This window comes from Atheta coriaria, unplaced genomic scaffold (assembly GCF_025399875.1).
Source record: "Atheta coriaria isolate IRGN ID8LTWV9N9 unplaced genomic scaffold, Caltech_Dcor_3.1 hic_scaffold_9_pilon, whole genome shotgun sequence".
Taxonomy (NCBI): domain Eukaryota; kingdom Metazoa; phylum Arthropoda; class Insecta; order Coleoptera; family Staphylinidae; genus Dalotia; species Dalotia coriaria.
The window spans coordinates 7,811,550-7,832,877 of record NW_027045451.1 but is presented as its reverse complement, the minus strand read 5'-3'; the positions used below and the strand labels follow the sequence as shown (position 1 = coordinate 7,832,877).

The 21,328-nt window shown below is 36.4% G+C and overlaps 3 protein-coding genes, 1 long non-coding RNA gene and 2 other non-coding genes across 10 annotated transcripts in view; 3 read left to right on the top strand and 3 right to left on the bottom strand.

Annotated features, from left to right (window-relative positions):
* Positions 1 to 463: 463 nt before the first annotated feature.
* Positions 464 to 7,561, bottom strand: LOC135798774 (phospholipid-transporting ATPase ABCA3-like). Of its 3 annotated transcripts, none has more exons than XM_065311721.1 (12): positions 7,454 to 7,561; positions 6,087 to 6,426; positions 5,809 to 6,021; positions 5,260 to 5,751; positions 4,449 to 5,209; positions 3,780 to 4,390; positions 3,597 to 3,724; positions 3,265 to 3,335; positions 2,480 to 3,209; positions 2,068 to 2,418; positions 1,145 to 2,012; positions 464 to 1,089 (listed from the first exon to the last, which is right to left on the bottom strand). In XM_065311721.1, exons 1-12 carry the CDS (start codon positions 7,460 to 7,462, stop codon positions 684 to 686), a joined length of 4,980 nt encoding a protein of 1,659 aa, XP_065167793.1. In that variant the 5' UTR covers positions 7,463 to 7,561; the 3' UTR covers positions 464 to 683. The 3 variants fall into 3 exon arrangements, with proteins under 3 accessions (XP_065167793.1, XP_065167794.1, XP_065167795.1); XM_065311722.1 differs by lacking the exon at positions 7,454 to 7,561 and adding an exon at positions 6,516 to 6,657; XM_065311723.1 differs by lacking the exon at positions 7,454 to 7,561 and adding an exon at positions 6,512 to 6,652.
* Positions 6,661 to 11,286, top strand: LOC135798786 (uncharacterized). The gene is made up of 4 exons (XR_010549780.1): positions 6,661 to 6,819; positions 7,054 to 7,141; positions 9,911 to 10,047; positions 10,506 to 11,286. It is a non-coding gene; the product is annotated as an uncharacterized lncRNA (long non-coding RNA).
* LOC135798775 (phospholipid-transporting ATPase ABCA3-like) overlaps positions 8,493 to 21,328 on the bottom strand; it is a 15,828-nt gene continuing 2,992 nt past the window's right edge. For 2 of the 3 annotated variants that reach the window (XM_065311724.1, XM_065311725.1), the window contains 12 exons: positions 14,749 to 15,082; positions 14,471 to 14,692; positions 13,903 to 14,397; positions 13,091 to 13,848; positions 12,419 to 13,026; positions 12,276 to 12,355; positions 12,110 to 12,186; positions 11,320 to 12,049; positions 10,913 to 11,260; positions 9,828 to 10,725; positions 9,566 to 9,773; positions 8,493 to 9,509 (listed from right to left, as the gene is read on the bottom strand). In XM_065311724.1, the coding sequence (XP_065167796.1) occupies positions 9,333 to 9,509; positions 9,566 to 9,773; positions 9,828 to 10,725; positions 10,913 to 11,260; positions 11,320 to 12,049; positions 12,110 to 12,186; positions 12,276 to 12,355; positions 12,419 to 13,026; positions 13,091 to 13,848; positions 13,903 to 14,397; positions 14,471 to 14,692; positions 14,749 to 15,070 (4,923 nt within the window). In that variant the 5' untranslated portion in view covers positions 15,071 to 15,082 and the 3' untranslated portion in view covers positions 8,493 to 9,332. Of the gene's footprint in view, positions 9,510 to 9,565; positions 9,774 to 9,827; positions 10,726 to 10,912; positions 11,261 to 11,319; positions 12,050 to 12,109; positions 12,187 to 12,275; positions 12,356 to 12,418; positions 13,027 to 13,090; positions 13,849 to 13,902; positions 14,398 to 14,470; positions 14,693 to 14,748; positions 15,083 to 15,221; positions 15,289 to 15,343; positions 15,417 to 21,328 lie in introns of those variants that run through there. The other variant, XM_065311727.1, reaches the window with a different exon arrangement.
* Positions 17,003 to 17,076, bottom strand: TRNAI-AAU (transfer RNA isoleucine (anticodon AAU)). Its single transcript has one exon. It is a non-coding gene; the product is annotated as a tRNA-Ile (tRNA).
* ITP (ion transport peptide) overlaps positions 19,811 to 21,328 on the top strand; it is a 15,153-nt gene continuing 13,635 nt past the window's right edge. Inside the window, exon 1 of the mRNA XM_065311745.1 lies at positions 19,811 to 19,949. The gene's annotated coding sequence lies outside the window, so the exon portion shown is untranslated. The remainder of the gene's footprint in view (positions 19,950 to 21,328) is intronic.
* TRNAV-CAC (transfer RNA valine (anticodon CAC)) lies at positions 20,333 to 20,405 on the top strand. The gene has a single exon. It is a non-coding gene; the product is annotated as a tRNA-Val (tRNA).

The following is a 21,328-nucleotide window of genomic DNA, read 5'->3' as shown; positions in this document are numbered from 1 at the left end:
TTGATGATTATGTACGATGTATATTTATATTCCGAGAAATTTTACCATGTTTGTCATGTATTTCGGAAGGCTGCGTCTGCGATCGCCGAGAAAGCGAACGTGAGGTCAAATCGTAGCATTGTGACGTTGCCTTAGTCACAGCATTCATAGTTACACGCCGCGCCGGCAAAATCTCTCCAGAACGGGCGTAAAAACAACACCTGAGATTTATTTTGCCATTTGCTCGTGTTTGCACCACTGAACGCGGTTTTCAAGTGGGTGGAATGATGCATTCGTGACGAATAAACAAAACTGTGTGGGTTTGATCCCAACTTTGGTCTTATATTGCACAATTGATCAACTTTTAGAAGGAAAAATACTAAATTCAAACAAGTTGTAAGCTCCTCCTACTTACATTCACATGGGTAACTACGCACTTGCGCGATGTGACTAAGATTAAAATTTGTAAAAAAAACATTAAAAATCTTGACAAGAATATTAACTTTATTAATTGTTATTTTCATACACCTAAAGATTACAGTACAGAGTATCACACTATATAAATTCTTATTATCATCAGTTATTATGTATGATGTATAGACACACCTTTTATAATGCATTTTTTTAAATAGTACGAGTGGAGTTAAAGCAAAAGCTATTCGGTTATAATATATAGGTAATAATTTCATCCCAGGAGCATCGATTCATTGCTCAGCTTCTTCGCTCGCTACGGACAAAAATACATCTTCAAGTGATGAAGTGCTTATTGTATAGTCTTCCACGAGTGAATTAGTTCTTTGCTTCAATTCTTCCATGGTGGTGAGGAACTTCTTCAAATCACCAACCCCGCATCTCATTTCTGGCACGAAGCAATGCAACAAGTTCTCATGTCTATCCTTCACATCCACTCGTTCTCCTACTTCTCTCTTGATAACTTCTAATATATCATCGGGATTATCAATAGTATTCATCCCGGGCCCATCCACTTGATCCACATCCGCCATTCCGGTGCGCAACTTGATTTTAATTGTCAATCCTTGGCCATATCGCAGCTTCAATTGATTGATACTTCCTTTAATGTGTACCTTGCCTTTCTTCATTATCGCCAGGCTATAAATCAACTCGATAAAGTATTTATAATTACGTATAGAATTAGATGACTTACAAATCGCATAATTTCTCGCATTCGTCCATGCTGTGTGATGTAAGCACTAGTGGATGTTTGCTTTCTTTTTTGACATCCGCCAGTACTAACCAGATCTTCCTCCTTGAAACTGGATCCACTCCTGTAGTAGGTTCATCCAGGAATACGACCGCGGTGTTGCCTATCAGCGAGATACCTAAACATAATTTGCGTTTGTTGCCGCCGCTGAGTGTACCACATGGTACTTTAGCGAAGTCCTCAAGTCCAACTCGATCCAGCATAGCTTGCACCTCGGAATCCTGTTCATGAGGCGGTATCCCCCGATAATATGCAAACAGTTTTAGTAAATTTTCCGCTGTAAGCACCTCGTTCACCGCGTTAAACTGTGGGCAATAGCCGATTTTTTGAAAGTACGTGTCCGAGGTGGTCCAGTCTTGCATGTCGACCTGGCCGTGAGTGGCAAATTTTATATCTGCCGAACCAGAAGTAGGCACTTCATCTCCAGTAAGCATTTTAAATGTGGTGGTCTTGCCGGCGCCATTAACGCCCAGAAGACCGTAGCATTGTCCCGGCTTCACGGTGAAGGATAGATTATCAACAACGTCAATGTTAGAAAACTTTTTGGTTAGATTCTTTGCATGGAATGTACTCTGCTCATCGAGTTGAGTGTACTTGCCATTTCGTTTGAATCTCAGTGAAAAGTTAGTAAAATTAGTAGTGCTTCTCAAAATGGCCCTTCCAACGCGAAGTACTTTATATGAATCACGTAGGGAAAGCACCAAGAAATACAAGAAAATCATGCATAATGGAACCACCGTTAGATAAGTCGTACGAAGACCATCTTGGAAATAGCTTTTATAATCGATACACGCCTTGTCCCGGGGATCAACTGAAAATATAATATGTTATATGTGTATGTTAATACGTCCTAATAAAATACTCACCACCACAGCAGGGATTATAATTCATTTTACACATAAATTCTTGCTGTGCGGGTAATATATTTTCCCATTTGTATACCCAAACCGACTTTCTGGTAAATGTAATCAAACAATTGGTCAGCCAGTACTGAGGGCTAATGAACGCCAAGACATGAAAAACATCGCCTAATTTTTCGTATACATTATCGCCGCAGTTTTGCAAAATAACAATCACAAACGGGCACACCAAACCAGTAAATATAGTTAAACTGGTGAGGGAACCCACTGCCGCCGCCACGCTATTTTTATAGCTGAACATGAAGACAAACGGAATCATCAATGCGCCGTACCAAACCATAACAATCGCCAACGGAACTAAAATATAAAATGTTATTAATCGGAACAGTTTGAAATACAAGTTTAACACCGCCATTACCTGCTCCGGGGTAGTATAATGGATTCGATACTAGTATACCACAAAGAATAACTGCAGCAGGCAAGTATAATATTATCAAATGGAAAAAGAACATTCCAAACCAATATTTAAGCGGTTTAACTCCGGACATGTAAATTAAATGTTTGAAATTGCTGACGCGTTCTGCAAGTGGATAGTTGATATAACTTGCGACCAAGAACAATAGCGCAATAGGCACAAGAATAATCCATAGCAACACGATTTGAATCTCGCTCGCCAATTCGTCGATCATGAGGTCGTCGTTTGTTTGCAGCGGATGATTGGACGCCCCAATGGAGCTACTCGCGAGTATCTTGGCGATAACATTGGTCGCTATATTTAGAACGATCGGTGCACCGTGCAAAGCCGAATTCGAGAACATCATGTTTAGCAGGACTTTATTGTCAGTGGTTGCGTTAAATTCTAAAGCAACTACAGCTTTCTGCTTGTAGTCGTCCAGGTTTTTCACGCCCATCGCAATCAGCGCGTCGGGAACAGATTCGACGTGTATTGGCTGCGATCCTTGCGCGCTTATTAGTTGTTCTAGTTCCCGTGCGATTGGAAGTTTAATACTCGAATCAACACTGTAGTATACGAATGTTTTTCCATAGGCTTTCAATTGTAAGGGTAATTCCGGGCGCGATACGCGGCTGACTGTTTGGGTCGAGCCAGCAAAGCGAAGGAGTAAGATCATTCCGATAGACATTAACAACTACCGAACAATAAATTTATATAATTCATTGATAAATATTATAAATATAACTTACGTAGGGAATATAGCGTTTCCATTGATACATCACTCCGCCGTATCTATAAAAGTCTACGTAGCTCTTCATCACTGAAACGCATAGTATTTAAAAATTAGAAAAGTTATTGTGGAACTAGTTGACTACACATAATTGCTATATACATTGCATTAAAGTGCTTGACAACTAACAACTTGCAAACTAGCTAGCGAGGCTGCTACTACATATTAGTCACGGAAAATATCAAAGCACTTACATTTGAGGCCTATCGCATTGCCCAGAATCAATTTATTAAACAATTAAAGAATTCAATTAGTTTCGCGAATTTGTTAGAAAAATATACTTCCACTTACATTCTTGTCGAGACGACGAATTTGAATTGCTTCGACCATACGGAATATTGACAACAGTATCATCATTTGTTGTTGCACCATAAGTACTTTCATTACCTACTAGGTGTGGACCACTTGAACTCGATAATCTACAAATAAATAAATAAATAAGTTAAAATGTTGTTCTATTAATAGTTTTCTTACTTCAAAAAGACATCCTCAATTGAAGGTATAGATATTCCCACATGTTTAACGTAGTGGCCATTTTCAATTTGTTGTAATAGTCGAATTAAAACATCCTTGTTATCGTTCCTCATAATTACTTTCTGACTGTCTTCTTTTTCGAGCACAGTATAGTTATCACCTAGCACCTGTTTGCAGTCGGCATATAATAGATCCTTCTTGGTATTATTATTCAAAATCAGCGTTAAGTGGCACTCGTTAGCGAACTCTTTCTTGAGATACATGGGACTGCCTTGCGCTACAAGTTGTCCGCTTTCCATGATCGTGATACGATCACCCAGTACATCCGCCTCCTCCATGAAATGAGTTGATACCATTATGGTGGCTTTCGGGTTCTCCGATCGCCAGCCCAAGATAAGATCCCAGAGTTCTCTGCGTGATTTTGGGTCTAACCCTGAAGTGGGTTCATCTAGTATTAGCACAGATGGACTGGATATCATCGCCATTGCTAAACAAAGTTTTCGTTTCATTCCACCAGAGATGCCTTGCGGTAACATGTTTTTCTTGTCATAAATGTTGAGTGTTTTAAGAAGATCATCGACTTTGACTTTCGCGTTCCGCACATTATGCAACTAATCATAAACAAACACTTCAGAAAACCTAGTAATATTTAAGTGAATAATTACATACCTTGGCAAAGAACAAAACGTGTTCCTCGACAGTCAATTCTGGGAACAATAAATCATGTTGCGGGCACATCCCCATCACTGATCGCACGTAGTTGAGATTCTCACAAATGTCGTAGTCATTTATCCAGACTTCGCCACGAGTTGCATCTGTCATGCCAGTGAGTACTGACATAGTGGTAGTCTTGCCTGCGCCATTTCGGCCCAGCAAGACAGCGATCTCGCCCTCAAAGAATTTCACCGACATATTATTGACTGCTATTTTCTCTCCGTACGCTTTTGTAAGGTTCTTGATAGTTATTCCAGCGTTACCAGGACACGCCTCCACCCTTGCACTGGATGTCTCATCAGTATACTCGTTAACACTATTCTTTCGTTTCATTTTATTCATACTCTTGCTGCACAAACTAATGAAAGGGTAATTCCACGGCTTCGGTAGGCCATATCTCCCTGGTCGTATTTGGTCAATGTAAAATCCAAACAGTAGCAGGATGATAATGTCCACTAAAAGCATAATCATTGAATACCCAAGCGGAACAGAGTTTACGTCTCCATTAGCCGAGGAAAACAGATTATTCCATTGAACTCCGCTTCCCAGAATTTCGTACAAGGCAATTGAGTGGAATCCTGAATTCATTGCAAAGTTGGGAACCAAAAACAGTATTAGATTGATTCCAAAACCCAAATTCGACAGATTTTTAACACCATAGGGTACAATGTATGTGATAACCCAGATCACAACGCTTAAAGATGTTGTAAGAGCCGCTAAAACTTTAGAATTGTAGAATTGCTAACATTTTGTTTTAATTACTTACGTGAGTCTGACAATGAAGCGACACATAAACAGAAGGCAACACAGGAGCTAAAGTATAATAGCAAGAAAATAGCATAAATCGGCCCATTACAATATTCAATTGGAGCATACGCCGTTCCCCAGTTGAGTTTCATGAATATTGTGCACACCACCGCGGATATTACCACCGGGCAGAATGCGTCAATAAACCAACCGAGATACATCACACTGGGAGGCATCCCCATCATCTTAGTCAGTTCCTTAATGCCAGATTCTTTTTCTTCCATCATACGTCTCAAAGTACCCGGAAAGATAAACACCGTACTAAAGAGTGTAACCAAGGGCAAGATATTCATGAACATGTCTGTAAATCCAATATCGTTCGAATGCGGTGGATAAGGAAACTCTTGCATTGAGAAATCAAAATTTAAGCTGCTACTCTTCATCAGTAGAAACGTTTTATCGATGGCCAGTTGTAAATTGATGAAAGCTTTATGAAAATACAATTCAGAGCCTAAAACCCAAATAAAGATAAATATTTACATCCAATCTTCAATAAGAACCATCACACCTGTGCCAGGAATATACTGCATAGACATAACATTATATTTAAAGTCAGTATGCCAGTCCAAATTTTTCTCATAGTTCCTAATGCTATAACTCAAGGTTTGAGGCACTTCATCATTAACCAGTTGGTCAAAAACCACAGCATACACATTGGCATCAGTTATATTATTGTTGTAAAATGCAAGCAAATCAATTTCTGTATTGAAGGAGTAAAATTCTGGAAAACCCAAACAATCATTTTAAAAAAATCTGATGGAGATACGTTTAAAGAAATAAACATACTGTGATTTGTAATATCCATCTGCAGCTGGACCTCACACATCAGTTTATTTGAAAACTCAGAGGATGGTGAATACAGTAGATAGGTATTTGCAATATCAACTTTATACTGGCTATAGAGATATTCCTCACTCATAGCATCTACATAGGTTGTTTCGTTCACATATTGTTTGCTTATGTGTCCTAATTTGGTTCGACCCCATGCAAGTAGGCCATAGAGTAATATTGGTATAAAAATTACAAATATTGTGATCAGGTAGTGCCGGCATCTTATTCTCCAGCACTTCCAGAGACTTGCATATAGCTTATTCAATAGCATTTTCTTGCTCACTGTCTCATTTAACTAAAAACAAAAAGAGTGATTAATTTAACCCCAAAGTTAGACAAGAAATGTCAAATCCAAATATGCAAGTAAATCTAATATTTACGAACTATCTCTATTCCCAAGGGTGATGGCTAGTAATATTGTTTACGGGCACATTTATTCACTTTATATTTATTTGTTCCTATATAATGAAGGCGTCACCGTCGCCATTTTAAACATTACTATATACTGCAGAAATGTGAATATACACACTGCGCACAACACGAGTTGGAAGCAATTCTGGTGGGGACATATCGTCACTATACTATTTTGTGCCATCCCGTGTTACCACCCTAGAATCTCCGTTTTACCCCTGCGGGGGTAATTACCCACAGGTTAGGAACCACTGATATAGTGTTTAACGAAAGAGTGGTAAGTTTACTTTCACAAAGAAATAATCGGAAAATTTTGAACGATCCGGAAATTAATCAAAGGTTGACTATTCAGATCTTCGAATTATTTGGGGTAACTGCAGTGCTGACTATACGTATATAATCTTTGGATCATATTCTATAGTTTAGCAATGGCGCGAAAATTCTCACTTTACTATATTGTAAGAATTGATATCTGATAACATAAATAATTTAGGATACATTACGTTTCCAGAGACAATTGCATCAATAAATCAATAATTTCAACAAGCTTTATCCGTCGATTGTACTTACTTCAACGTTACTTATTGAATTTCTGAAAGGTAAACATTTGTTATAACTCCTTGTCCGGATTGCTAAAGTAAAACAAACCGAATAAAATTTTTGTCATCCAGAATCAGTAAGGGAATAGCATCTTCGTCCGGTCCTCTCATTATATTACTAATAAGTATTATCCATATGTTAATTCCGTTTGAGCTTATCGTTTATGAGTCAAAGGTTCTATTTCATGAAGTTGGAAATATGACCGATTCAGATAAGATATGTCGGTTGATTCATCTTTTAACTAACCATACTACTGATAGTGACTCTTAGCGAACAGTACTCTACTGTTTACATGTTTTTTAAATAAATACCTTGCGCATTGTAGATTCAGTTTTCTGTTATCAATTCGGACTATCATCGCCGTCAGTGATAAGGTGCGGAACAGTATTTAACATAATTTCATGAGGTACGAATTCTGACTGACAAACAATGTTTTTAATGGTGTATCTAGGTACCCGATATTGGAGGTAATGGCAGTGTCGGGTTTACCTGGTGTGAATTGCGAAAAAATTATTTGTTTGGTTCCGCCCCTGAACGTGATTATCCCTGCTTACGTCATACGCGTTCGTTTTGTTTTAATTAGGATCTTTATTCTACCGTATATATTTATTATTATTATTATTACAGGTGTTCTACCTTTCAGAGTAGGTTATTTCCTTAACTCTCTTTATACCCAACCGGGTTTCCGCAGATTTATAAACATTAGTCTTTGATTCGAAACATGGACTGTGTAAAGTATGGGATCAAAATTTTTGCTGAGCCCAGCTTTGAGCTGGAGATTTGCGGTCGACTTTGCTTTTATTTAAAAGTAAATAAAAATTAATTACATACGCGGATTTCATATTATTTCAACATATTATCGAAGTACGTATTTCGAGATTAAATATCTACTGAATAATATTGTCACATGTGGTTAATTGCCATTGGCTTTGTTCCGAAAATAAGTATACGTCATGGTGAATGCAGCTGCAATTATTGAACGACGCAACAGAGAGGCACCGACAAGGAAGTGCGTTTTTCAAGGTTATTGTCTATATACATGCATCTAGCGTCATCTTTTATTGAATTTTTTATTTGAATTCAATTTTATTCATTATTTCATAATATGAAACGCATTAATCAAAAAGGAGTTATCAAAGCCTTGTGGACAATATGTTTTTACTGGTTTGTTTGCACGGCATGCGTGGTATTTCTTATCATATCTTATATATCCTTGTGATAAGCATTCTGCTTATAGAATGTAAAATGTTGTTTGTTAATATGATATATGATTAAAATATTAATTTAAAATTGTTCAGTTCATAAAAAGACTGCCGGATTTATTTTAATAAAGTTGATACTTCAAGTGAATATATTACTAGTACATTTATTGAATAGTAGAACATCATACAAATTACATTTTATTATTAGATATGCCATGTACGTAATCACGGATGTTACCTCACGTACGACATTCAATAGACAAAGTTTCATAACACGATATCGAAATACAAGTTAATACACAAATTACAATTTTACAATACAATATCAATATCAATATATCATATGCAATAAATGCCATAAATGTTTGTATATCAAAGTGTTCCTAATATACAAGCGTTCGGCAAGGAAACGCAGGATTTTTATTTTGTGCCTGATTTGTCAGGTGTTAGTTTGCTCCATATATCGTTCCGTATCACTTGTCCGGGTTGTTAATCGTGCTATTTCCCTGAAGCCACCCCTGTGTGGCGATAATCACCGCGTGGGTCAATTTAAATTCAAGTAGTCGTGGAAATTTTGACACAGTTTCCAATAATAAATTGTGGTTGTTTTCGGGTTCCGTAACCGCTCTATCATTTTTGCCTAAATCAACAAGGTGTTTGAAAATAATTTATGACCGGACCATATTTTCATTTTTGAAGTATGCAGGGCTGGATTATGCTAGTAAAATTTTTCAAATTTTTAAATTTGCGGTGCATTCTTTTTTCCAAGCAATAACATACTGGAGTCAAGACCTCCTCTGCTCTATTGTTCTCTTAGTCAGGAGCAGACTTGTGCACCACCACGTCTGCAATTTTGTCTGAGGGACTCTGATCGTGATAACATGGTTCGCGTTACCTACACTTTTTTATGTATTTTGCCCAAGCAGATTCTTTGCTGACAATAAGAATATTACTTTTGTATACCAGGAACATTCGGTACAATCAATTATTAGCCACTTTTACAGTCTGCAACGGATAGAAATATATCTTCAAGTGAAGACGTGCTTATTGTATAGTCTTCCACCGGCGATTTAGTTCTATGCTTCAATTTTTCCATGGCAACGAAGATCTTCCTCAAATCGCTAACACTGCATTTAATTTCTGGTACGAAATAATGCAACAAACTCTGAAATAAATGTTTATGGTTGATAATTTATTAAAAAATACAATATGCAAACGTACCTCATGTTGATCTTTCACCTGGATTTGGTCTCCTACTTCTTGTTTGACCATTTCAAATATCTTTGTGGAATCAATTGTATCTACTGCATTCATGTCAATTTTGACTGGTTGCAATTTGATTTTGATATTTAACCCTTCGCCATGTTTTAGTTTTAATTCATTGATGCTTCCTTTTGTGTGTACATTTCCTTTTTTCATAATTGCCATGCTTTAAATAATTTAAACTAAACTTTAATGTGTCTAAATTTGAATTATTACTTACAAGTCGCATAATTTCTCACATTCGTCCATGCTGTGCGAAGTGAGTACCAATGATTGACGCTTTTTCTCTTTGATCTCTTTCAGTATGTCCCAAATCATTATTCTTGAAACCGGGTCAACACCGGAAGTGGGTTCATCTAGGAATACTACTGATGGACGTCCAATTAGTGAAATGCCTAAACATAATTTTCGTTTGTTTCCGCCGCTGAGTATTCCACAAGGTATATTTTCGAACTTATCTAAACCTAGTCGCATCAACATATCATCCACATCACTTAAGGATGCCCCTCGATTGGCGGCAAACATCTTCAGCAAATCATGTGCACTGAGAAATCCGTTTATTGCGTTGGATTGTGGGCAGTAGCCGATTTCTTTAAAATATGTACTACATGTTTTCGAATCAGACATACTGACTGTTTGATTCCTTGGTTCAATTTTTTCGTTTGAAAATTCCATGTTTGCTGTTCCAGCTGTCGGAACTTCCAAACCGGTGAGCATTTTGAATGTAGTAGTTTTTCCGGCGCCATTGACACCCAATAAACCGTAGCAATGGCCAGGTTTTACGTCGAAAGAGACATTATCGACAATGTGATTACCCTCAATTCCTCCGGCTTTCTTTAAGTCGTTCACTTGAAATTCTTTTAAAGTGAAATTTGACATATTGTTTCCGTTGTTCCAGACTGAGTTTTTTATGAGGAATAAATTAGATTCAATCCTTTTCTTCAAGCTGTGATGGAAGCCGAAGGAATCATTCAGACAAAGCAAGGTAAAGTAAAATAGAGTATTGATAATGGGAACCGCAATTAGATACATTGGACTAAGACCCTTTGTGAAATAACTTTTGTAAGATATGCAAGAATCTCCACTGGCAGCAATTAAACCGGTATCTTCTGTAATTTCTGGATAGATACAATTCATTAGTAAATAATAAAATATTCGACAAAGGGGAAGGTTGGCATAGTCTTGCAGTTGTCCAAATCATCCCTTAATGATGTTTAATACTCTTATACCGAGAGTATATACAGTGAGACATTTTTTCTTATCAAACACCACTATGCCAACCTTTTTCTATTTTATAATACTCACTACAGCATGGGTTGTAATTGATTTTGCACAAGGCGTCTTTTTGCATAGTCAACATATTATCCCACTTGTACAACCAAAATGATTTTTTTGCAAAAGTGATCAAACAGTTTGTCAGCCAGTACTGCGGACCGATCAATGCAAACACATGAAAAGCATTACTTATGTTCTTGTATGTCGCCTCGTCGCAGTTGTGCAAAATACCAATCACAAACGGACACACCAAACCAGTGAAAATGGTAATACTTGTGAGTGAACCTACAGCTTCCGCAACGCTACTTTTATAACTGAATAAGAAAACAAACGGAATCATCATGGCGCCGTACAAACCCAGAACAATCACCAAAGGAACTAGAATATACAATAATATGAATCCATTTGTTGTTATTTGGATTTAACACCGCCATTACCTGCTCCCTGATAATATAATGGGTTCGATACTAATATCCCACACAGAATAAATACAGCTGGCAAGTATAAAACCATCAGTTGGAAGAAATACAATCGTAGCCAATATTTAAGCGGACTAACACCGGACATGTATACTAGGTGTTTGAAATTATTAACACGTTCTTTGAACGGAAAGTTGATGTAACTGACAAAAAGAAACAGTAATGCAATTGTCACCAAGATAACCCACAACAAAATTATATCAATTTCGTTTGCGAATTGACCGGTCATGAGACCGTCGTTTGTTTGAATTGGATGATTGGAGGCGCCAATGGCGCCACTTGCGAACACCTTGGCGATAACATTAGTTGCTATATTTAGAACGATCGGTGCACCATGCAAAGCCGAATTCGAAAACATCATGTTCAGCAGGACTGTATTGTCAGTGGTTGCGTTAAATTCTAAAGCAACTACCGCTTTCTGCTTGTAGTCGTCTAGGTTTTTCACGCCCATCGCAATCAATGCATCGGAAACAGACTCGACGCGTTTTGGCTGCGAACCTTGCTCAATAATTAGTTGTTCTAGTATCTGAGTGATTGGAGGTTTAATACTCGAATCAACACTGTAGTACACAACAGTTTTTCCATAGGGTCCTAATTGTAAGGGTAATTCCGGGCGCGATACGCGACTTACCGTTTGGGTCGAGCCAGAAAAGCGAAGAAGTAAGATCATTCCGATAGACACTAACAACTATCCAAGTAACATAAATGTATGAAAAGCAAAATATACAATAAATATCGAATGACTTACACAGGGGAAGTAGCGTTTCCATTGATAAGCATATCCGCCAAATTTGTAACTGTATTCGGTTATCCATGAAAATATATCTAATGAAAAAATATTCTACGCATTAATCCGCAAATAGTTTTTGGTAAATGAGATATTTAAAAATTAAAAACTCATTTTCTTACTTTACCTTGGCCGTGTATAGACCCCTTCGCATTCTTCTCGGATATGTTAACTGCTATATCCTGGCTATTTTTCCAACTTGATAATCTTCAATGAAACAGTTAATTTAATACCTCTGTTAGCTGCCCGCTTCAATATCAGTTTTCTTACTTCAAGAAGACATCCTCAATTGAAGGTATAGATATTCCCACATGTTTAACATAGCCACCATTATCAATTTTCTCTAACAACTTGATCATATTCCCGTTGTGATTTTCCGTAACAATTTTATAGAAATTTGAATCGGTGAGGAAAGAGAAGTTATCACCGAGTACTTGTTTACAGTCGGCGTATAATTGAGCCTTTTTGACATCATTCCTCAAAATCAGCGAAAAATGACACTCGTTTGCATACTCTTTCTTGAGGTACATCGGTGTGCCTTGCGCTACAAGTTGACCGCTATCCATGATGGTGATTCGATCACCCAGTACATCTGCCTCCTCCATGAAATGTGTCGATACCATTATGGTGGCATTTGGATTCTCCGAGCGCCAGCCCAAGATAAGATCCCAGAATTCTCTTCGTGATTTTGGATCTAATCCTGAAGTGGGTTCATCCAGTATTAGCACAGACGGGTTGGATATCATCGCTATAGCTAAACAAAGTTTGCGTTTCATTCCACCGGAGATATCTTGCGGGTACATATTTTTCTGGTCGTAGATGTTCAGAGTTTTAAGCAGTTTACGTACTTTGATCTTTGCATTGGCTTCATTATGTAGCTAATCACAACGTATTAGTAAATCTATTGATAAATCTAGTGATAATAAAGTGAGTTATGAATACCTTAGCAAAAAATAATACGTGTTCCTTGACCGTTAATTCAGGAAAGAGTAGATTGTGCTGTGGGCATATTCCTATTACAGTTCTCACGTAGTTGAGATTCTCAGAAATATCATAATTGTTGATCCAAACATTTCCATGAGTTGCTTCTGTCATACCAGTGAGCACCGACATGGTAGTAGTTTTGCCAGCACCATTACGGCCCAATAAAACAGCAATTTCACCCTCATAGAAATTTACCGTTAAATTATTGACAACAATCTTGTCACCATAAACTTTTGTTAATTTTTTTATAGCAATACCAGCAGTCCTCGTGCTAGCTTCCACAAATTTTATATTTGCTGAATTTATTTCGTTATATTGCTCCCTCTTCTTGATTCTTTTCAAGCCCTTACTAAAAATGGCAATAAAAGGAAAATTCCACGGTTTTGGAAGCCCATGTTTTCCCGGACGAATTTGATCAATGTAAAAACCAAAAACAAGCAAGATAATAATATCAACTAAGAACATTATCAGGGAATATCCTAAAGGGGGAGCGTTTACATCACCATTTGCAGTAGAAAATAGATTATTCCATTGAATTCCATGTCCGTTGAGTTCATATAAGGCGATTGCATTAAATCCGGACTTCATTGCAAAATTAGGAATTAAAAATAATATTATATTAAGAGTAAATCCCAAATCTGATAGATTTGTGATGCTTTGCGATCCAATATACATGATGATCCATATTCCAATACTTGACGCAGTTGAAAATGCAGCTATAAATAATAATAAACAAACCATTATATCATAACTTTCTAAAAATTACTTACTTGAGTCACACCAGGAAGCGACACATAAACAGAAGGCAATACAAGTGGTAAAATACAGCAATAAGAATATAGCGTAAATATATCCATTGCAATATTCAATTGCAGCATATGCGTAGCCCCATCTTAGTTTCATTAAAATTGTACAAACTGCCGCAGGAATTATCATCGGCAAGAATGCATCAATGAACCAACCAAGGTACATCACACTAGGATGTAACCCCATCATTTTAGACAGTTCTTTAATACCAGATTCTTTTTCATCTAGCATGGGCCTTAAAGTTGCCGGAAAAATAAATATCGTACTGATGACCGTTGTCAGCGGTAGAAATATCATAAAGATCTCCGAAAATCCAAAATCATCTATATGTTCCGGATAGGGAAACTCCTGAAAAGATAAGTCAAAGCCTAATGAATTTTTATTCTTCATCAGTAGGTATTCTTTATCGATGGCTAATTGTAGGTTAATAAAAGCATTATTAAAATACTTTTCAGAGCCTAGAACGTCAAACAAACAAATAAAATTAATATAAATTAGATGGATGTATTGTTGTTTTAAATAAGCAAATACCTGTATTCGGAATATATTCTGCTGCTATAACATTAAACCTTGAATTAGTATTCCAATCGACATTCTTTTCGAAATTACGTATAGTGTAATTTAAGCCCATTGGTATATCATCTGTGTTATTCTCCAAATTTCCAAAAATTACTGCGTAAACAGTACCATCAGATGTAAGATTCTTATGACAGAATTCTAATAGGTCGATTTCTGTGTCAAAGGAGCGTATCACTAAAATAAAACCCATAATCAAATATACATTGCCTAGATAAATAAAAAAAATATACTATTGTTTGAAATCTCCATTTTTATTTGAACTTCTCGCATTAGCTGATTACTAAACTTGGTAGAAGGAGCGTACAATAAGTAGGTGCTTGAAATATCAACTTTATATTGTTGATAAAGTTGGTCTTCAGTTATTGGTTCAATGTAGGTGGTTGTATTTACGTATTTTTGACCTATTTGACAACACTTTATTCGACTCCAGGAAACAATGCCATAGAGTAACATAGGCAGGAAGATTACGATTATTGTATTGACGTAGTGCTTGCGTCTTATCCTCCAACACTTCCAAAGAGTTGCAAATAATTGATTTAGTGTTGTTTCCATTGTTGTATTTTACTGGAAATAGAAAAGGAAAAAACAAATGTGACAATTGTTTAATTTGGAGAATTATGTTGGGCAGGAAAACTACAAACATACAAATTATTAAAGTATTGTTTTATTGCCAAAAAAGGGATTTATTTATTCCTAAGCTTACAATTTGCTTATAGCCCAGTCTGATTTACGATCATCATCTAAAATTAACTCGTTTAGCACGGTCTCGTCTGAAAATAAAATAAATTTAAAAATAAAGTCGAATCAATTTAATCGTGCTACCACCATCACTTTGAATGTATCTCCGAAGAACAGGCAGAATTGAATGTACCGGAATATTCATATTGACACGTGGATAACTGAGTCCTTCCGCAGTGTTCATTATATTGCAAGTGACTACCCCTACTAACTGCCCTTTGAAATCGCATAGCGCTCCACCACTAGCTCCAGGAAGTACAGCACATGTCGTCATGACTACATCCTTTTTTACTAAAGACACATGACCACGCGTCATTGTTGGTAGCATTTGGGTAGTATGAGCAAAAAGTGGAAATCCCAAAGTATAAACAGTTTCACCTAAATATATCCAACTTGTAATTGCCTAGATTAAAATGTATAACGTTACCTACCAACTTCCAATGCGTCACATCTAAACGTAACATTTTGCAAGCTGTGAAATGAGGTTAGATCATCACATTGCAGTACAGCGAGGTCAAATTGTTCGTTATCAGGTGCTTTGAATATAATACGAGCTTCAGATGAAACGTCTCGGAAAATTACTTTTACGTTTGCGTCATGTGTCTGAAAAAATTCATGCTTGCGTTGTTAAAAGATAATATTAGTTCAGTGATCGTGCTTACAATTACGTGTGCGTTAGTAAGTATTAAACGCTTTTGCTTATCAACGCATATACCCGTGCCCCAGCTGCTTCCACTCTTAACGTAAACGAGAGAATTTATTACTTTATCTAGAATTCATTTCCATAGAAATAATAAACATTAATGACTGTAAATTTTAACTATTACCAATCATATTCATCCTTAGTAATTGCGATGACTGCATACCAATTGATTCATTACTCAGTTGCGTCTTATTGCTCAATATTGCTTCAAATGTGATTGCTAATGTAAGCCCGGTCCACTCACCACGCCATCCGGCCATAGAGGAAACAACAACACCGATTGGAATGTCCCTGGAAGTGAATTTTGATATGAAACAATTGATAAAGAAACCGCTATGATAAATTCGAAGTTTTCATGTATTGTTCATATTACTTTTAATAGGTTCGACAACACACATTACCAACATGTGCAAACTTGGTTGCATACATCAAATCGGTACTTACTTATTTTTTGCGATCACAACGCCACCTTCACACCCAAGTGCGGTTGGACAATCACTTAATATAATACCACTGATTATATTGCTAATAATGCCTCCAGAGTATGAATTAATTAATTGTCTGCTTCCAAACGGAGCAGCTTTTATGTAGATTTCATCCGAAATCTTCAAATCGCAGCCATAATTTGTGGCTGCCATATGAGAACTCCATAACTTCTTGAGTTCATCAATATTTGATTTCTCATTAAATGACAAGACATAAATAGTGAATAAGTCCACAATATCAGAAATATTTTGGTTATAGTCGTTTATATCTCCAAAACATTTTCGTAGAATTACTTTAATAGTATCATCACATAAACTTCCGATTAAAAATGCTTCTCGCGATTTGAATTGAAAGTTATTTTCACATTTTTCGACTACAAAAAATGTTTCTATGTTTTCTCCATCGAATTTTGTGGCAGAGTTTATTAAATGTGAAGTTACAAGAACAAATTTATCAGATATTAAAGCACCGGAATATGCACAAGCTGAATTTTTAACTAGAACTGATCTGATCGATAGCATGTTAATAAATAATGTTAAGAAAATCAAAAAGGGAATTGGCCCATGAGGGGATCGAACCCGCGACCTTCGCGTTATTAGCACGACGCTCTAACCAACTGAGCTAATGGGCCAGTGCTAGAGTCTCTCTAATATTGCTTTGTAAGTCTATAAGTAACAATAAAAAAGGTACTAACAGCAGTAGATTATGTAACAAGGCCACTTTTAAATAAATAATATAATCCTATCTTCATTAATGTTTGTTTTACAGTTTCGCTTATAAAATTATTAAAACACTAGCTGCTTATGATTAGTGAAAATGCGAAGCGCGTAAAGGCTACGACGTAGAAACAGACTGACAAAATGGTTGCCACTTGTGAAAGTGCAATGTTCAAGTCGAATTAAGTTTCCTCGAACGTTTTATATTTCACTGTACTCAACTAAATACACTTTGAGGTATATATAGTTGCCTAGGATAACCTTTTAAATATTATAATAAGTCAGAAATTGATATCGCTCAGAATTATGTATTCGGGCAACTATTATGAAATCCACACTTTCCATAAAACGTACTGTCCCACTAATTCCTTAAAAATATGTTATTTTTTTAATATTTATTTAAATTATACATAATAGAATTACAATTTTATTTGAGTTGTAATTACGTAAACTTTAAATAAATATTATATTATCAATTGATTACATATTCTGCAAAAAATAGGAAAATAAAAATCACGTGACTTTAAATATCTTAAAAACCCTAGACACGAGAGTTTACTGTGTTTTGAGATCAGCGTAATGATCGTTATTAAACTGAAATACGGTCTTGCATTTCAATTTCTTATTTCTTTGTTAATGATCAGTGACCAACCTAACTTAATCCTCCACCCGGATGTACTCGCCTTTTTAGTCAAAGCAGGTGCGGGATGAGGCAGAGGTAATCAGGCAAAATGATCACAAATCAATTGGGACACAGAGTCCAACTGGGCCTGAAAAACTTGTGAATCAACCACCCACATGATAAAATCATCACATACAGGAATCCGATAGTTTTCCCGGAATGAACTTCGGTAAGACAGTTGATCGCAACAGTTTGTTTGAGGCAAAAGGCAATTCATCTCAAAATTCACAACTTTATTAATATCAAGACAAACGGCTGTTTAATTTGGATAAAGAAATGCGTTTTGGATATCAAATGCTTGTAAGATTGAGTCAAATCCTGGAGAAAAATGTATAAATTGTTGAGAGAGACAAGTTCGCCTCGTCCATGGTGAAATCTGATTGTGCAACTTTTTGTGGGAGTTAAACTCCGGCGCGTTATTAACAATTGATTTTGGTCTAGAGGTCTAGAGCATGGCTAAATTCAGAGCCCGCGGGCCATGAATGAGAATTTGCCCGTCGCACAAACCAAAGTTGGAATTTGTATATGTATAATATTTTATGTATGAATGGCCATAGTCTGTTGGTGCCGACGTTCTAAAAAATTTGCCCTCCAGGAAAATCCATTGGCCAGCCTTGGTCTAGAGAGTAGGTATTGGTAATTATTACAACACTTTGCTGTAAGAAGGTTGACATCTTCCAAAATTGTTGGGACGTTCAAAGAAGAAGAAAAAAAATTAGGATGCTTTCTCGGTTTTATATCTTTTAGCGCGATTTATAAAAGCTTTATCTGTACTGATTGAAAGAATTATGGTGCAAAATCCACGATCATCGCGCCTACCAAAAGATACTCTGGTCATTCAGATTCGTCTTCATTCGTTCAGGATCACAACTGGGTTATTCTCAAATAACTTCTCTAGTTGGTGTCCTCGTGCATCGCATCTCTGAGCGATCAAAGATTTGGAGGTAGGTAAATTAAACAAACAGTTAGGTTAGTGGAAAAGGAAATGTAGACAGAAGATGTGTTTGGTGGAGTTGCCATTGCCACCCTTTGCTCGTAAATTCCGCCTTACACAACAATAGCGTTGGAGATATGGTTCTTCTGTAGTGCAATGAAGAAAGGTGAAAATTTGGCTAATTGAAGCCGCAAATGTGAAAGTTTGCTAATTAACCCATTGCAGGAGACTTTACATAAATAAATTGAACAAGACATGAGATACAGATAGGGTTGATTTAAATAATTTGAAAAGATAAATAATTAATTGTAATAAAATGATTAAACAAATATCACAAATTGGGACTAGTTAGAAACTGGTCCCTTTTCTGGTTCGGAGTTTCCGAGGAACCGCCTTTCTCGACGGACTCAGCTGGTTCCAGACATTACTTGCTGACTTTTCAAGATACGTGCCAACGAGAAAACAACCTTTGGGATAAGTTTGACAATATAATAATCTACATATGGAGTTTTAACATTTGTTGTGAGTTTGACAGTCCTGACGATGCCTTCACCGGCGAAACAATTGTCGATTCATTAATAAATTCAATGCAAATAGACTAAAAACTCTCTCAATTTTAAAATCCATTTATATCTTAATGATTGACTGTCGCTAATATGACATCGACACGTGTTCTATAACAAAATTGTAGATAGGTAAGTTATTAACAAATAACTATAAATATAAACATAAGTTGTTTTTTCTGCGTCGAGTTATATTTAGCTTAGATAATTTGCGTCTTACGTGCATGTGACTAATTTTCGGAATTGCGCGCTGTAGCAAATTGATGCGTGGATGCGCTCCGCCGCGCAAATATCGCATCGGCGCCAATTCGGCAAATCAGCAATGATCGTCCTGTAATTTGCGGCGATAATCAGCACAAACAGTGGGAATCTAATGATGGGTAATGCTCCCGTTGCGTCCAAGGGGATGACGACAATCATGCGGGGCGCAGCTTCAAGGATCTTTCCCGCATTGATACTTGATACAAATAAGAGAAACGCGCGAACGCCGCCGCGGCGTATTTTGACTCGGTGCATGGCAGGCGATTCGTCACAGGGCGGCGAGGCGGTTTAATCAAGCGGCCAGCAGCGGGCTATCTACGTCGGGGGTGCAACTCTACGTTAGTAAAGGTAAGAATTGTTTTAAATATTAGGTTGTTTTATTCATTCACGTGTTATAAAACTCATTATTTGTTAATACAATTACCTCACGAGCCAAACAGGTCTAATTTGAAAGAAAAAATTACGGAAACACAACTTGAGAATAAGTTTTGAAGCGATACTAGCGCCACCCAAAAATGCCGTACCTGCTAAAACTACGAACAATATTTCAACGCTATTAACCTATGAAATGAATAAAATCAAATATTTTGAAACATATTTGTCCATTACATGCAATTAAGAGTCTTACACATATTTTATTGAATAATTTTTGAGCCATTCAATTTAAGCTTTTTATATTAGTAATATAAATACAACTAGTTTTATACTCTTTTTGACTCCAACAGAGTCATGTTTTCGTAGTGTAGTGGTTATCACGTGTGCTTCACACGCACAAGGTCCCCGGTTCGAACCCGGGCGGAAACACATGCCAAATACTTTTTTTCTTCATTTGTTAAAATTTTTAGTTATGTGATTAATTGACAAATGATGTTTTGTTATAAATAGATCTCATAAGTTCCAGAACAACTATTGTGCAATTTTTTCATTTATTTTTACGTAAGAATTAATTTACTAAAGTTGGCATGTTGCTACAACATTCCTTACTGTGTGCGTAATAAATAATCAGTAACTGTGGAAGCGGTTCCAGATCGCATGATAAGATGGAATTATCATTTTTTGCTAGGAAATATTCAACGTAATTAACTTGAGTTATGCAAATGTGATTTTAATAATAGTGTTCTTATAATTATTTTCATACGTTTGTTTCGAGAATATTTCTCTTAGAACTCTAATAATTTTCAATGAAAAATCTACTTAACAAAGTTAATGTTCTACAAAAATTCTTTACTTTTTTCTATATTTCCATTTATTTAGAATGTTGTATTAAGAATTATTAAATTCTTAATTTTCAACAGGCAGGAATTTTCAGGATCGATGCCACTATATTAACTCAAAAATGAAAAGCGGTTAAAGCATGATTACGTTATCCAAAAAAAGTTTTTGAAACTTGTATTTTGCTAAAGAAGCAAATTTTTGTTTATGGGTGACATATCGCCCATATTCCCCATAATCTTGTGCTCCGCGCGAAACACCTAAAACATAAGAATGCACCTTATCCCGGAAATTCAAATTAAGTGAAGTTAAAACCGAGAACTGTAAACTTGAAAAGAAACCAACAAATGGGTAAACTTTAGACGTATCATTTGATGTGAAGGAATGCGCGACTTCCGCTCAGAAACAATTAACTTTGAATTCAGAGTTAACATTCCGTGAATTGTGCTGATTCAATGTCATGTCAAAGTCTTTTTTGACCTATTGCTATTATAAGTATGAAATGAGGTTTTTCC

What these genes read in the sequence shown, in the direction of transcription:
- LOC135798774 (XM_065311721.1), bottom strand. An exon ending in ACGTTTTGTTCTTTGCCAAG is followed by an intron (nt 4,391 to 4,448) that starts GTATGTAATTAT and finishes GTTTATGATTAG; the next exon opens with TTGCATAATGTGCGGAACGC. An exon ending in TTATAATCCCTGCTGTGGTG is followed by an intron (nt 2,013 to 2,067) that starts GTGAGTATTTTA and finishes TTATATTTTCAG; the next exon opens with TTGATCCCCGGGACAAGGCG.